General features: G+C 43.5%; 1 protein-coding gene across 1 annotated transcript in view; it reads left to right on the top strand.

Moving 5' to 3' along the window:
- Positions 1 to 15,610, top strand: part of RAB3GAP2 (RAB3 GTPase activating non-catalytic protein subunit 2) — a 55,717-nt gene that overhangs the window by 38,890 nt on the left and 1,217 nt on the right. Inside the window, exons 23-34 of the mRNA XM_060272992.2 lie at positions 723 to 883; positions 1,624 to 1,840; positions 4,377 to 4,550; positions 4,683 to 4,789; positions 6,088 to 6,154; positions 7,272 to 7,342; positions 8,341 to 8,376; positions 9,850 to 9,924; positions 10,647 to 10,865; positions 11,639 to 11,728; positions 11,819 to 12,037; positions 13,095 to 13,253. Of these exons, the coding sequence (XP_060128975.1) occupies positions 723 to 883; positions 1,624 to 1,840; positions 4,377 to 4,550; positions 4,683 to 4,789; positions 6,088 to 6,154; positions 7,272 to 7,342; positions 8,341 to 8,376; positions 9,850 to 9,924; positions 10,647 to 10,865; positions 11,639 to 11,728; positions 11,819 to 12,037; positions 13,095 to 13,253 (1,595 nt within the window). The remainder of the gene's footprint in view (positions 1 to 722; positions 884 to 1,623; positions 1,841 to 4,376; positions 4,551 to 4,682; positions 4,790 to 6,087; positions 6,155 to 7,271; positions 7,343 to 8,340; positions 8,377 to 9,849; positions 9,925 to 10,646; positions 10,866 to 11,638; positions 11,729 to 11,818; positions 12,038 to 13,094; positions 13,254 to 15,610) is intronic.

Consider the following 15,610-nt stretch of genomic DNA (forward strand, 5'->3'; position numbering starts at 1 on the left):
AATATTTTCTGCTCCCTTCCTTGTTAAGAAACAGAGACATGGTGATGATTCCTGAAACTTATGTGGGGGTTATGTTCTGGAAGTCTGTGCGCAAATGCAAAATTGCGTAAAGTCAGGGAGACCTCTGCAACGGCTCCCCCCTGAGTGGCCATCCTTTCCTATCCAAAGTCGGTGGGCTGAATGGGCTGAGGCTCTCAGGAGCCTTGCAGGGCCTTCCAGAGCCCTTGTTCAACTTTTCTAAAGGCCAGGTTTAAACTTGCATGTGCCAAACGGAGCAGAGTTTATGGTAGAAGTCTCCTTTGCGTGGGACCCATAAAACCCTTGTGACAGCACCAGCGCCAGGCTCTGCATCATCAGCAAATCAGGTGCTTTGTAAAAAGACACAGCCCTCCTTTCCCTTTCTAAATCCCTTTCTTAAAAATAGCTCCACCAGGTGTTGGAGATGACTGATAACGTGTGCATTTGTTGTAGCACGCACCATTTCTGAAAAGCCTCCCACCGGCAGGAGCTGCTGCTAGATTGGGATCTCTTTCATGAATGGAAGTACAGTAGCTGTTGCATTCATGGAAGAAAATGTCTGGATCCGACCCTTACAGATCGATGCTGTATTTATAGAGCTGACTTTGTTAAAAGTGTGGTTTCCTCTCCTCCTGCTTTATTTCTTGTTCTGCTGATTTTAGCTGACCTAGTTGCACACCGGAGTTTTCCACTTTCTGTTTCAGTTGCTATAGATGAGACTTGGGATTCTCAGTCAGTTTCCCCCTGGTGGCAGCAGATGCGCACGGCGTGTATTCAGTCTGAGAATAACGGAGCTGCTTTGCTATCTGCTCATGTCGGGCATTGTGTAACAGCACAGATAACAGATAGCATAGCGGAGAAAAAAGTAAGTAACTTAGCTGTATTCCTCTCCACCAAATAGCAGTTGCTGCTTTCCTGAAAGAAAGCTATAAAGCCCCTCTGTGATCTGCTTTTTTAAATCTCACCACCATTTGGAAAAGGTATGGTAAAAGTTGTTCTAGGCACATGAGATATCCAGGCGTCAGGACGGTGGTTTGTTAAGATGGATCATGCTAACAGCTTAGTAAACTTAGCAGGATAAACTGGAATGCCACATTTTACTTAATGCGTTGTTTGCATCCTGGGCTGTTTGTAGTTGTGTTCCTTCTCACCAGCTGAGCATTAACAGTTAAATGTACTTTGTTTTTGCTCTTGCTGATCTCGTACAGTCCTAGGAAGATCAGCTTTGGTACAATAAATTTCCAGCTTTTAGTGTGCGGATGATGGCCATGTATTCATTCACATTTTTTTATTGTGCCCCTCCATCAATGGTTGGAGAGTTGTCTGTATGAAGTGCATTTTATCTTCACAACCCTATGAAATAGGTCAGTAGAAGTAGTGATGGTTACATCTTTTGTTTTCCACTGTGTTTTCTGAGAGTTTCTTTCTCTCTTCCTAATTTTTCTTCTCCAAGGGCTCCATCTCACATGCACACTTTTATCGCATAGTTACACTCATCAGGCAGCTGTGGTTTTGCTATACGTAGCTTTCTAAGCTGGGTTTTGCGTTGTGTGAGGTGTGAAATATTGCTAACTTCACTCTTACTTATGCCATCTTTTCCGTTAGTTTTCCCATATCACAGTAGGTACCGATACGGACCCTTGGGAAGCACTCTCCCTCGATACCGAATACTGGAAACTTCTGCTTAAACAGTTAGAGGATTGCCTGATTCTCCAGACACTCCTGCACAGTAAAGTGAATAAGAAGACAAGCCAAGTCTCAGCTCTGCAGACTGAGCCTCTTGGCAGACTCTCCGTGAAGAAGCTGCTGGAAGGAGGAAAAGGTGAATGGGCTCAAAAACATTGGCTTGGATCCAAAGACCCATGAGTAGGGGTTTTATCTGCAGAGTAGGGAGGTGGGAAGTTTTTGCCCATTCCCCTGCAGCCCCCATGCCCCCTGAAAATCTGTTCCAGAGTGTTTGCGATCCCTGGGAAGGTGACACAGGAGGTTGCAGGGGAAATCAAAGGGAAATAGTCTTCCCCATCTTCTGTGAGCAAGTGCATCTACTAGATTTCTGCCTCATGTTTGCCTCCCTGTCTCATGTCCTAGCAGTCACCATGGCTATCAGAAGCCTCTAGCTTGCTGTCCCTTTCTTGTTTGCTAAGGAACAATGGGAGTGCACTTCAAGCCACTCTTTCTCCGCCCCACACCTGATATCATGTATGGCATCAGGTGTGGGGCAGGTGGCTCCTCACTAGGCCTAATTGGGCCTGCGGTCCAGAATTCCCCCCACTGCTGAACTGTGGCTTCATGCTGAAGAACTTGCCCCAGCAGGGGTGGGTTAGAGTCAGTAAGGTGCCGCAGTTGTTGTACTATCTGAACTGTGTGTGTGTGTGTGTGTGAGAGAGAGAGAGAGAGAGAGAGAGAGAGAGAGAGAGAGAAAACAAATCCCAGTGGTGTGGAAGAAGCCTGAAGGAAGATGTGCAGATATGAATGTAAAAAAACAGCGTTTTCTAGCAAAAGATCAGGCATTCTGTTAGTCTTTACAGGACAATTTCAGGTTCAGTGTGGTTGAATCTGATAATGGGATTAGTGTCAGTAGTAGCTTATGTGGCCTGCACCAGTGTTCATGTCTCAGCAGTGAGAAAGGCTGATGAAACAAAGGATTGACGGTGTGCGTGTTGACATTGACCTCAAGCGACACATTAAGATTGTAAGCTATCTTAATAAAAAATGGTTTTTAAAACCGCGTAGGGGGAAGCTTAAGCAATTGGTTTGATTTAAGCAATGATAGTGGCATCTTAGTTTATAGCTTTGAATGTTGTCTTCTCCCATGACAAAGGTTCTTCTGTGGGTTTGGTTCCCCCTAGTGATTGAAGGCAGAAAAAGCTAAACTTAAGAGGAAGTATCAGGATGTCTCTCTTATAGAGGCTTCAGTTTGTTTCCTGCCTTTGCTCAGATCAGTATGTATTTTTTTTAAGCTCTCCGCACTTACCTTTTCCCCCCATGCTTAGACTAATTTAGATCATAGGCCAGGAATGCATCTAGATGACACATGTGCCCAATAGGGTAAAGTTCTCTTTCCTCTTTGCATTATGACAACTGCAAGCAAAGTTACCCCTGGGTGAGAGAGCTCAGCCTGAAGTAGGCAGATTATATGTATTTATATTATAAGTGTGTGTGTGTGTCTGTGAACATTTCTATCGTGCTCCTCTACTGCCCATTACCACTTGGGGCATCTTAAAACATTTTAAAATCTCAATCCAATAAAGTACCTTAAAATGCAACATACAACAGTAAAAATACATAAGATATACAGCATTAAATAATCGGTATAAAAGTTCCAGCAGGTTTGAGTTTTTTGAGCATTCTGGAGAATCCAATAGAAAAAAATTAGGAGCAATTAAAGGGTTGAAATGCATGGGAGCCATGCAGTCTATCTCACTAGATACTTGATGAATTCGGCCCTTTTAAATTTCATATTGGATATGAAACATTGGGCCTGCCCATACATTCAACAGAACCAACCTTTATCTTGTGGGTGGGGAACTGGCTGTTTGCTTTTCCTTTCTCCCTATACCCCAGCATCTGTTTCTGCAAAAAGATACAATGCAGTGGGGAAGGGGGGGGGGCAAACCTTGACGTTTCTTAGAAAGGCAATGCTGGTGCAATCTGGGATGGTTAATAATTTTGGTGGGATGTGTAAGAGAGAGAATAGATGGTGTGCGGGTGAGAGAGGAGGGTAGGGAGGGAGGATGGGTGAAAATGACATGGTGGGGTGGCTTTGTGCTGGTGTACGGCCCCCAAAAGAAGACCCCAAGGGAATGTGGCCTTCCCAGCCATGCACACGGATGCTGCTTGCTTTGCTAGGTTGCACATGACCTTGTTTCACTTTTGAATGTTGAAAACTAGCATGCTGGGGGGGAAAGGCTCTGTCTAACCCTTCTCACTGATGTGCTCTTTTTCTATATATGGGGAAGAGTTTTTCCATGTAAGAGCATCCCAGCGTGATTTTGTGTTCATGTCCTGCTTGTGGGCATTCCTGCAGACATTTTTGCTAGTCACTGTGAGAACATGATGCTACAGTAGATGGGCCTTTGGACGGGACCCAGCCAGGGACCCAGCCAGGACTCTTGCATTCTTAGCTATATGCAACCTGAAATGTTAGCATCTGGGGCGGAGGTGGACCTCCAAACTCCCATCAGCCCCAGCCAGCATGGTTAGGGGTGATAGGAATTGAAATCCAACTATCTGGAAGGTACAACATTGATTTCCCCTGAAGAAGATGATACTATTTGATGGGGGAGAGGTATGTGTAAATTGGGCCTAGGCTTGTTTTCAAAGAGAAACCTAAAACTGAATCTCTTACTTTGTCTTAGGAGGCATTGCTGACAGCGTAGCAAAATGGGTTTTCAAGCAGGACCTCAGCCTGCCATTACTTAGGCTGGGGAGGCAGAGAGAAGAATCAGAAAGCGAAGAGGAAATGCCACAAAGAGACAGCAGTTTTCTAGAGGAGGCCGCAGAAGACCAGAAAGGCTTGGAAACCATATTAGGTAAAAATGCAAAGCAGATCTTTGAATGAAAAGTTACTTCAGGAGCAAACAGAAATGACCGAATTGTTTCTAACTGGCAAACGGCAAATTACTTAAGAACAATTCATAATCTTCTGTAACTTTTATTTCTAGAATTACTGCATCTAGCATATCAGGAGTTTCCTTGCAGCCTGGAGACGGATGTGCTGCATGCACATTGCTGTTGGGAGTATGTTGTGCAGTGGAACAAGGACCCAGAGGTAATGGGGCATTTCGCTCAGCTGTCATAATTGGTTAGCTGTTTTCACATTATCAGCTTTTCCAATGCTAGACAGAACTATGTGTCTGTGTGTTTTTCAGACTGAAGCAAATTAGGGTACATACCGGTAGCAATACAGAGTATAAAGCTGGCTTCTTGGAAGATAAAGGCTGTTGCATTAGATCAGGGGTTGGTAAACTTCAGACTTGTTGCATCTGTTTCAGTAGATATTTTGGGAGTGCTAGTAAAAGAAGCAATCAGAGCCAGATGCAGAATGAAAGAACAGGGTGTGTCTTGGCACATTCTGAGTTTAGGGATTTGTTTAGAGTACCAGAACTGAAATGAGTGCTCTGCCCTTTCACACAAAACTCCTCTCCTTAACTTCACCAGCCTAATGTAGCTGCCTGCTCTTGTTACTATTGTTAAATAATTGGGACTCAAAAGTTTTGCCTTGTCTACTGTAAATCACACAGAGATGATCTGCTGGATCCTTATTGACCCCCTCTCCCACACTAGACTGAGTTAAGCCAGTCAGAGGAGTTTTCCCAATGTAGGATGACTGAAAAAAGAAGCAGCACCCCAGATATTCTTGTGCATGGGGCACATTCAGACTTCCTTTTGTTCCACATTTCTAGGCACAGGTTTAAGCTTTAATGTTGTTTGTCAGAGTGTTGTTTGTCTCTGCACTTTCCCTGGGTTTTCCACAGACTGCCATTTGCTCTGATTCAGGAGTAAAATGCAGGTTCCCCCAGGAAAAGCACCAGGAAAACACACGTGTGCACACACACACACACACAAAACCATAACAAATACTCAGACCTGTGCCTAGAAAGCACAGCGAAAAAGGAAGTCTGAATGAGCCTGAAGAGACAAGTTCACTGTTACTGTGGTTCACAATATTTTTTAAAAAAGTCCCCCCCCCAGGTCTTCTGATCTCTCTCCCACATTCCACCATCTATTTTTAAAGCTATAAATACTTATTCACAGCATCAGCTGCTTTAATGTTGTTATAACTGCTCTCTTAAACCCTGCAGTGACTGCCAGTTAGCTATTATTATTTGCATCTGAATAACCTTTTCAGAACAAAGCTTTTTGGGTAAAAACCAACTCTCTTGTTTGAAAGAAAAAGTGAAATGCTCCTTCTCTGTGTGTACTTGAGTTTCAGCCTGCAAAGCTCATGTCATTGATGAAATAAAGTTTGAAATGTTAGGTCAAGGCTACAAATTTTGTAACAAGTAGCTTATTTACTTCATTGCCTTGACCGATTTTAACGCTTTGTTTTTCTCTCTTTAATACAAGGAAGCACGTTTTCTCATCAGGTCTATAGAACATCTCAGATGCATCAATAATGCTCATGTTCAGTATGGTAAGCATGAAAGAACTATTTAATACTTGAATAGCACAAGATTCTGCATGTTGTCAATCTGTAGAGGTGGAGTAGAGATGATGGATTCAAAATTGTTGGCGTGGAATGTGTGGTTAGGATTTCACAACTATAATGTTCTTTGTGGCAGCTACTATGGAAGGATCAGCTTGTGTAATTCTTGGGAGCCAGTGTGGTATAGTGGTTAAGAGTGATAGACACATAATCTGGGGAGCCGGGTTCGTGTCTCCGCTCCTCCACATGCAGCTGCTGGGTGACCTTGGGCTACTCACACTTCTTTGAAGTCTCTCAGCCCCACCCACCTCACAGGGTGTTTGTTGTGGGGGAGGAAGGGAAAGGAGAATGTTAGCCGCTTTGAGACTCCTTCGGGTAGTGATAAAGCGGGATATCAAATCCAAACTCTTCTTCTTCTTCTTCTTCTTATTGGGAGACGTTGGCGGAAGTGGTACTTATCATTCAATCAGACAGATCTATGGAGGTTTCTCCTTGCAAACTTTGACTGAGAGAAGCTGTTGTTAAAAACAAGTATATTCTAGACCAACAAATCTTGAGAGAAGTGTGCTGGTCTGGTTTAAGAGGTCCGAACTTTGGCAAAAGAAAGAGAAAGAAAACTTTCAGGCAGTGTCACAGACTCCCCAAATCCTAAATTCTTCTTAGAGTTTGCTTACGGAATCAGTACAGTATTTAATGACTTTCCCACTTAAACAGCATTGGAAAAATCTTTCCACCTTCAAAGCAGTCTAAATAGGGGAAGCTTTTTTCCACCAGAGCAAGTTTCTTTGTTTCACTGAAGCATTCACATCAAGACTTTTCAAAGACGTTGCATCCTGTGGAATGATACCCAGTTGTGGTGATCTGTGATTAGAACGGACTTTGCTTGTCCTGTACAACAGGACTTTCTTGTCCTCTCCTCCTTTTAGCTTAGTGCTTTGTGAGAACCCCTCAAATCTGTTTCAGAGGATTGGGGGCATGGGTGTGTTTGTGTGGGTCACTAGGGAACAACAACAAGATGTCCGCTCATGCAATGTTGGATTTCACCCTATGAATCTTGCCTGGCAAAAAATATTTTTGACATAGCCTTCTACTGTAACTGTTTTAGGAATTGCTCTGATGATGTGGAACACATTCATCGTGAAAAGACTTTCTGCTGCTACCTATTTAATGGACAAGGTAAATACTGAATTATACTTGCCCTTTTTTTCTATGAAGTGGGAGCAACATTACAGAAATCAGTTTTAAACTAGGGCACTCAGTTAAAGACATCATAGTCAGCTAATGATATGGGTTGGGGGCTAATTTATTGTTCACATAAAAACATGTAGATTTAAACAGTTCTGAAGAACTCCCCCCCCCTTCTGGGTTGGTTTTTAGATAGTGTTTGTTGCTCTATGTCAGGTATGTCAAACCTGCAGCCCTCCAGATGTTTTGGACTACAATTCCCATCTTCCCCAACCACTGGTCCTGCTAGCTAGGGATCATGGGAGTTGTAGGCCAAAACATCTGGAGGGCCGCAGGTTTGACATGCCTGCTCTATGTGCTTGTTGTTGTCTTGAGATATTCTCACTTTTCACTCGCCCATAAGCTGAGAGAAGATTACTTTTTCAGAAGGCGTATGCTATCTGTAATTTTGCAAGTACTTACCTTAAAAACAACAACGGTTTTTCCAATAAGTAGGTGCACCTTTTAAATCTAAAAGTTTTATGAGACTTAACTGGATAAATGTTGCAGCTGCATTTTAAATACATTTCTTGCTTTTTAAAAAAGTTAACCAATTTTGTTTTGCTTGATTTTATGATAAATTTTGTCAGGGATTTAGTATTTCAGGTGTCAGTTGCATTTGTTGTATACCTACTGATTTTCCTGCTGGCCCAACTCTGGGATTTTGGGTGGGGCCAGGTGCCTTGTGATTGCATAGCAGCTCACAAAACAAAATTTTGTCCCAGATGGAAGGGACCGTTTTTGTGTGTGTGTGTTGCTAAACTAAGTTTGGCTAGAAAGGAAGCTTTTAAAACAATTAACTCATGGGCTATCTCCTCTCCTTTGCCCATAGGGAATAATGGGAGGGAGAGGATCTCTACATTGACTGATGGGAGCAAACCCAATGTATTGAGTTCTTTGCTTTTACTAAATGGATTCTGACACTTAACAAGAAAATATTTCTTTAATAGGTTGGAAAAGCACCAAAAGACAGATTATGCAGAAGGGCAAGTAAATTTTGTTTTGTTTTGTTGTTGTTACAATTTTTAATTGAAGGCATGTGTAAAAATGGCATATCTGACGGCATTTGTGTTAACCTGAATGTGGGTTTCCTGTAGCTGTGGCCTCAGGTGATCTTAGTGGTTTTACCTTACCCAAGCGTGTGGTTTAATCCTAACCACATGCTTGGGAAAACCTTGTAAAATGTGGACTGGACAAGGTAACCATTAGGTGGATTTGTAGTTGGTTGACGCAAAGAGTACTCACTAATGGTTCCTCATCATCCTGGAAAAAGTGGGATCCTGGGCCCATTGTTGCTCTGGAGTCTGGGACCCAAACCAATAGGATTCAAGTTACAAGAAAGGAACTTCTGACTAAACATCAGGAAGAACTTTCTGACTGTAAGAGCTGATCGACAGTGGAAGGGGTCTCCCTTGGGAGGTTGTGGACTCTCCTTCCATTGAGGTTTTTAAGCAGAGGTTGGATGACCGTCTTTCATGTATGATCTGGTTGAGAATTCTGGATTGCAGGAGGTTGAACTGGATGACCCTCAGGGTCCCTTCCAACTCTATGATTTTATGAAATGTAAGGGTGTTTTTTTTGAAACCCAGGTAACTTTGAACAGTTTTGCTCTTCCATATTGTTTCTGCACAATAAAGGCTCTGCTTTTACCAGCGTTGGCAGCAGTGATATTTTTCTGAATATTTTTCTCCATAACAATGTCTTTATCTCCTTACAATTTTAGTACAGTACAGTCTGCTTTCAACATAGTCAGTATCTATTTGAGCAGTCTTTTAATTACATTTTAGCCTAGCCAGGGACAAATGCACTGAAAGTGATTGGGTTCAGATTAGTATTGAGTACTTTTATTTGAATTTAACCTTGATTTAAACAGCAATGTAAATAAAAGTATTGATTAAAAATAAGGGGAATTACTTATATTCTAAGGCACTTGTTGGTTTTTATCATTATTTCATAAACATCTTCAGTGGAAGAGAACCAGTGTGGTGTAGTGGTTAAGAGCGGTAGACTCGTAATCTGGGAAGCCGGGTTCGCATCCCCGCTCCTCCACATGCAGCTGCTGGGTGACCTTGGGCTAGTCACACTTCTCTGAAGTCTCTCAGGCCCACCCACCTCACAGAGTGTTTGTTGTGGGGGAGGAAGGGAAAGGAGATTGTTAGCCGCTTTGAGACTCCTTCAGGTAGTGATAAATCCAAACTCTTCTTCTTCTTCTTCTTCAAACTCTTCTTTTGAATATCAGTTATTACTTGAGTGGGAAATGCTGTGAACATTTTGAATATTTTAGAAAAGTGTTTTATTATTGCTGGTTTCTCTTTTCCTTCAGCATCTTGTTAAGCACTAGAGATAAGATTTTATTTTTGCTATAACTCAAGTCTCCTCTATTCCAGAAAACCAGAACTGTTTTTAAATGTGTGCAGGAATAAGCACATTGCACAGGCTAATGTTGTTTTCTCAAATAGGATGTGGGGATGAGCGACATGGCAATGACATCTTTTCTTGGGTCTTGCTCAGATCTTCTTCAAACACTAATGGAGGTAACACCCACCCCCCAAACCCGAACCTCACATTGTTTGTAATAGATTAATAAAGTGGCATGTTGCAACTCAGTTTCTGTGTGAAAGAGAGGAATGAAAGCTTCTGTACAACAAAGAGTCCATGGGTAGGATTCACCTATTCCCAGACCTGGGAAGCTTTCACCCACAAACCCTCTGGGCAGGACTGAACTAATGAGTCTGTGCAAGGGCTCCGTGCCCCAAAATTGGCTTGGGAAAGTTGAGAGAACCCCTCAGTATTTACTGGTGTGTGTGTGTGTGGTTTTGTGTGTGTTTAGTTTTAACTCTATCAATGTTTCACCACCACCATCACCATCATCATAGCAGCCCAGGGAGGGAGGAGAGGGGAGATAATTCCATCCAGGAAGCTGCAAAGCTTGTGCAGATGGAATGACCAGGTGACCGAGGCGTTGAATTCCACCCCATGTATCTGTTCGTAAGAAATGTTGATGAGCCAAGTCCTTAAAGACTTAAGGTCTCCGTGTAACACAACAGATTTCAAGCCACAAAGTAGCTTTGAGTGAATGTGTACTCATTTTGATATTATCCCTTTGCAACACTGCTTTTGCTGCGCAGATTTCTTGATTCCTTCTATTTGCATCTTCAGTCACGGACCCCGCCCCCAAAAGTGTTGAAAATATCTCATTCAGGATGAAATTACAGTGACATTTCAAGTGCCAATGCTTTCCCCCGCTTTTCTGCAGGCTGATATAGTGAGTGATGAAATGCAGCTTCCTGTGCTGGACACGGAAGATGCCTGGGTGTCAGTCGAAGGGCAGACCTCACTTGTGGAACTAGCCCTTGAGCAGAAGCACATCCATTACCCCCTCGTGGAGCACCAGTCTGTGCTCTGTAGTATCTTGTATGGAATCATGAAGTTTTCGCTGAAGAGCGTGAAGCCTCTCTCTCTCTTTGACAGTAAGGTACGTACATTATAAAAGAGTTGCTGATGAGTCGAAATCAGACAAGTTACTGAAAAATGTGTATTTTACATACTTAGGGCAGGAGTGAGCAGTTTGGAAGACTAGAGTTCAAATCCAGACGGCAGCCCCTCATTCCCCTCTGAAAAGTTGCTCCTGATTCAATATCTTCAGTGGCATTTAATTTGGCTCAAAGAGGAAAGGAAAATCAGAAACTGTCCTTTAGATTTTTGGAACCAGTTTAGGTGGCACACATGGGGTTGTATTCATTGAAGTAGTTGTGCTCATGCGAGGATGTCTACTTTCACAATGGAACTTCTCTCTCCCCCCCCCCCCGAACATATTTGCGGGGGTGGGGTGGAAATTTCTGTTCCACATTTGGAAGTGCTTGTGCAAATGAGATGATTTCGTTTTATGCAACCTATTGGCTTCTTTCAGTCCTGTCTCCTATATTTTATACCATCAACTAACACTGCATTCAGGGCCCCATCACCAAATAGAAATTAATACTCAACCTATCTGTAAATTATATACGTGAACTGGCTAAATGAATGGGTCCCCCCCCCCCTTAATGTACATGTGTTAGGAAGCTGCAGATGGCTATATCATCATGCAGCTTTACTATAACTTGCAAATGTTTTCCCTCTTGATGTCAGTTCCTTGGACTTTGAACACCCTCTTTCTCTGAGAAAATAACTATAATTTGTTATTAACTGATGCTTTTCTTTCCAAATTCCTCAATGATTTTAAAAGAATATTTTTTCCCTTCCATGCAGGGTAAAAATGCCTTTTTCAAAGACCTTACTTCAATCCAGTTGTTGCCCAGCGGCGATGTGGATCCAGCTCTGCTGTCTATACGTCATCAAGTTAGTTTAAACCCTGGGGGAAATCAATGGTGGTTGTGTGTTTTGTCCGACTGAACTGCTACTGATGTGGCGGTCTTGTTTTCTTTGCAGTTCTTAACCAAACTGGTGAGTGCTGTGGCACAAGCCCAGTCTTCATCTCAGAAAACAAAAGACAGCCCAGAAGAGTTAGTCGCCGTGTCTGTGAAAGACAGAGATTGGCCAGCCTTGGCTTTGGATTTGGCTCAGCACCTTCAGGTCGCAGAGGATATAATTAGGCGGCACTATGTGTGTGAGCTGTACAACTATGGCCTTGATCACCTTGGAGAAGAGGTAAAAAAGGAAGTTAATGTGTAACCTGTGTCAGAGGGCAACTGTTCCTCACAAGTACTTAGCTAGGTCTCCTGATTGATCCCCATGCTGTGGCTATGGGTTAAGCCAGTGACATAATGTTATTTCCTTCTGTTGAATTGGCATTTGGGAAGCGAGTCTTAAAAAGTGTTGTTCCTCCCTCTTAGGCAGCCTTTATCCACCCTACATCCCACCTTGGTGTAATAATATGCCAATATGACAGACTAGGCCCAGGACCACATCCTATGTGGATAATTTTGGCTGTCTGCCTTAAGATCTCAAATTTAGTGGGTAGTCTTTTTTTGAAATTCCTAGGATCTGTTGTTGTCTGCATTGCAGGTGTGTTTCATTTTTTGTTTGTGCATCCTGCATTTGCTTGCACCTCAGCTTGGCAAAACTTGGCTGGTTGAAAGTTTCCCGAAAGGCAATATGGTAGCTTACTGCCTTTGAGCAATAGGTGGAGCTAAACCCACCAGGGTCCAGTATGTCATCACATAGAAACACCCTTCAGGCGAGTCCAACAGAGGCTGGACAGCATGAGACTTTTAATCCCAGGGTCGTGGGTTCAAGCCCCATGTTGGGTGAAAGATTCCTGCACTGCTTTGTTCAATGACTAGATGATACTTGTGGCTCCTTCCAACTCTACAATTCTATGATCAGACCCTTCTAACTTGGTTTAATCCAGTGGTGTCCAAACTTTTTTCAAAGAAGGCCAGATTTGATGAAGTGAAGGGCCGTGAGGGCCGACCAAAGTTGTTAACCTTTTATTTGGGTTGAAGTTGTTGAGGTTTTTTTTTTTTAGGATTTTACCCCAGGAAATAAACTGCCACAGGGGCCAGATTATACTGACCGGCGCGCTGGATTAGGCCCCGAAACGGACTTTGGACATGCCTGGACTTTAATCACTGCCAATCTTGAGGACAATCATTTCCTTTGTGCCTAGGTTCCTAGGAAGAACACTGAAGTTCTGCTCTGAAAATATATACCAGTGCTCTTCTTCTTTTTATATGATTGTGTTAACATGTCCTGTAATATTCAGGCTATTCTTCAAGTACACGACAAAGAAGTCCTTGCATCTCAGCTGTTGGTGCTGACCGGACAGAGGCTTGCATACGCCTTACTGCACACCCAGACCAAGGAAGGCATGGAGCTACTGGCCAGGCTGCCTCCAACACTCTGCACATGGCTTAAAGCTATGGTAATGTCCTTTGACTAAAAGCATCTTTTTACCCCAAACAGCACAAGGAAGAGAAGAGTGTTTAAGATTTCACCGAGCCCATAACTTTATTAAGTGCTTCATACTATGTTGTTGGCATCTGTCTGTCTTGGGGGACAATGGAGTACACCTAAGGGGGTGAAGTCAAACCATGTTAGCAGCACCGAAGTGACCTATCCGGAGCACAAGCCTGGGCAGTGTGTATGGGCAGTGTGTATGGAGGTCCTGGGCTGCTCAGATGACAAGACCCCCCCTTGGCCTCATTGATGTGGTCCAAAGGAAAGCAGAGCAATACATCTGGCATGAGCCTGGCTGCAAGAGTTGCTAGGAGGAGGCATACAAGATGCCACCCAACAGTTTTAGGGACTCCATTCTGGATTTGTGTAGGGTTTACTCCTTGGCCTTTTCTCCTCCTGAAGATACCCTGCAAGGCAGCGGTTTATGATCAGAGTTTTCCTTATTTTAGATGGGCTACCTTCCCAGGTTGACAAGCCCCACCTGCCCCTTAGTGCTTCATACACTTGGTATAAAAAAGATAAAAATGTCTAGAGAGCATTTCACACCTGAAAGTTTCAAAAGTGAGACTGTCTCTGCTCCAAGCAGTGCCCGCTCTGAGTGGGTTAATATGCATGAATAATTTCTGACTAAGATTCGTACTTGAGGTGGACTCCTATGTCTTATATGACTGTTAATCTTTAGCCAGTGTGCCATGTGGCATGGAATCTGGACTCTACCGCAGATCTGGCTACAAAGACATGCCTGGCATTGTACTGTAGTGGGGATGAGATGACTCCAGGGAAGTCTTCGCTGTCACTGCCCCCCTCCCCTTCTTAAAAACAAAACACAGTAAATTTTAACTTGGAAGTTAATGCCTGCCTGGTTCAGCAGGACTCCTTATAATTGCAGTCTAAATAACGGAATTTGCTCACAAAGCATAGTTAAGTAGCACCAACCCTGGGCATAAGGTGGTTGTATCTCTCTAGGATTAGCAGCCATTTGAACAAACAAGAATGGCCCTAAAGCAGGAGCACACTACCTTATTTGATGTTAGTATTTCGGTATACAATGGGACGCGGGTTGCGCTGTGGGTTAAACCACAGAGCCTAGGGCTTGCCGATCAGAAGGTCGGCAGTTCGAATCCCTGCAACGGGGTGAGCTCCCGTTGCTTGGTCCCAGCTCCTGCCCACCTAGCAGTTCGAAAGCATGTCAAAGTGCAAGTAAATAAATAGGTACCGCTCCGGTGGGAAGGTAAACGGCGTTTCCGTGTGCTGCTCTGGTTCGCCAGAAGCGGCTTAGTCATGCTGGCCACATGACCTGGAAGCTGTACACTGGCTCCCTTGGCCAATAAAGCGAGATGAGCGTCGCAACCCCAGAGTCGGTCATGACTGGACCTAATGGTATCTTTTACCTTTATTTCGGTATACAGATGTACTACAACAGGGCTTTTTTATGCCACTCTTTTGACTCAGCTGTGCAGGTAGGAACAAAACCACTGTAATACAGTGCATCTGCTGCTCAGCCAGAGCAGCCAGGCCAGGTATCGAAAGCTGTTGAAAGATCAAGGAAGAATAACAGGGCTCCACTCCCTCTGTCCCTTTTTGGATATAGGTCATCCATCAGGGTGGAACTAACTTACTTGTGTTTGTTAATTTCTGTGGATCTACTCCAAGTACTGCTTACTTGAATGCTACCCAATAACAACCACTTGCCCTGGGTATGCAAAGAGTGCACTTAATCCTATTTGTGGCTAAACCAAGTACAGTACATACATTATTATTACTTTTATTAATTATAAAATTTATATAGAGTCCTTCATCCAAAGATCACAATACAAAAACACAAAAAATGCACACCATAATAACAAAACAATCCTGCCCCTGGTCTAAATCTCGGAAATGTTCCAAATAGAGGGGGGAAAGGTGGTGCCCTTGGCCAGCTTCTAAGTGATGACCTCTTTGTGGCCCACATGAACAACCAGACAGCTCTGCTTTTCTGGTTGTAGCGGTTGCAGATCAGCCAGCTGGCTGCTCAATGCCAGATGTAACAAATCAGCCATGAATCAAAGTTGCTGCTGAAGCCATGGCCTCCGGTAGTCTCATTAGTTTATGGTGGATTAAAGCAACAGGTTTACTGGTGGGTAAGAGGGACACTGGAGGCAGAGGTTCAGAGCTCTGTTCCCTATATTCTCTCTCTCACTGGCAGCCACAGACATCATCCGCACTGTCCACCACCTGATCATAAGAGGGTCATGGTTTCCCCTCTGCCACGGAGTGGTCTGTGTTACAATGATCTTCACAAACACGGAGTAGGTTTCCTTACAGCAGCCAAGTAGTGACTTG

This window comes from Zootoca vivipara, chromosome 3, assembly GCF_965207765.1.
Source record: "Zootoca vivipara chromosome 3, rZooViv2.hap1.1, whole genome shotgun sequence".
In the NCBI taxonomy this organism is placed as follows: domain Eukaryota; kingdom Metazoa; phylum Chordata; class Lepidosauria; order Squamata; family Lacertidae; genus Zootoca; species Zootoca vivipara.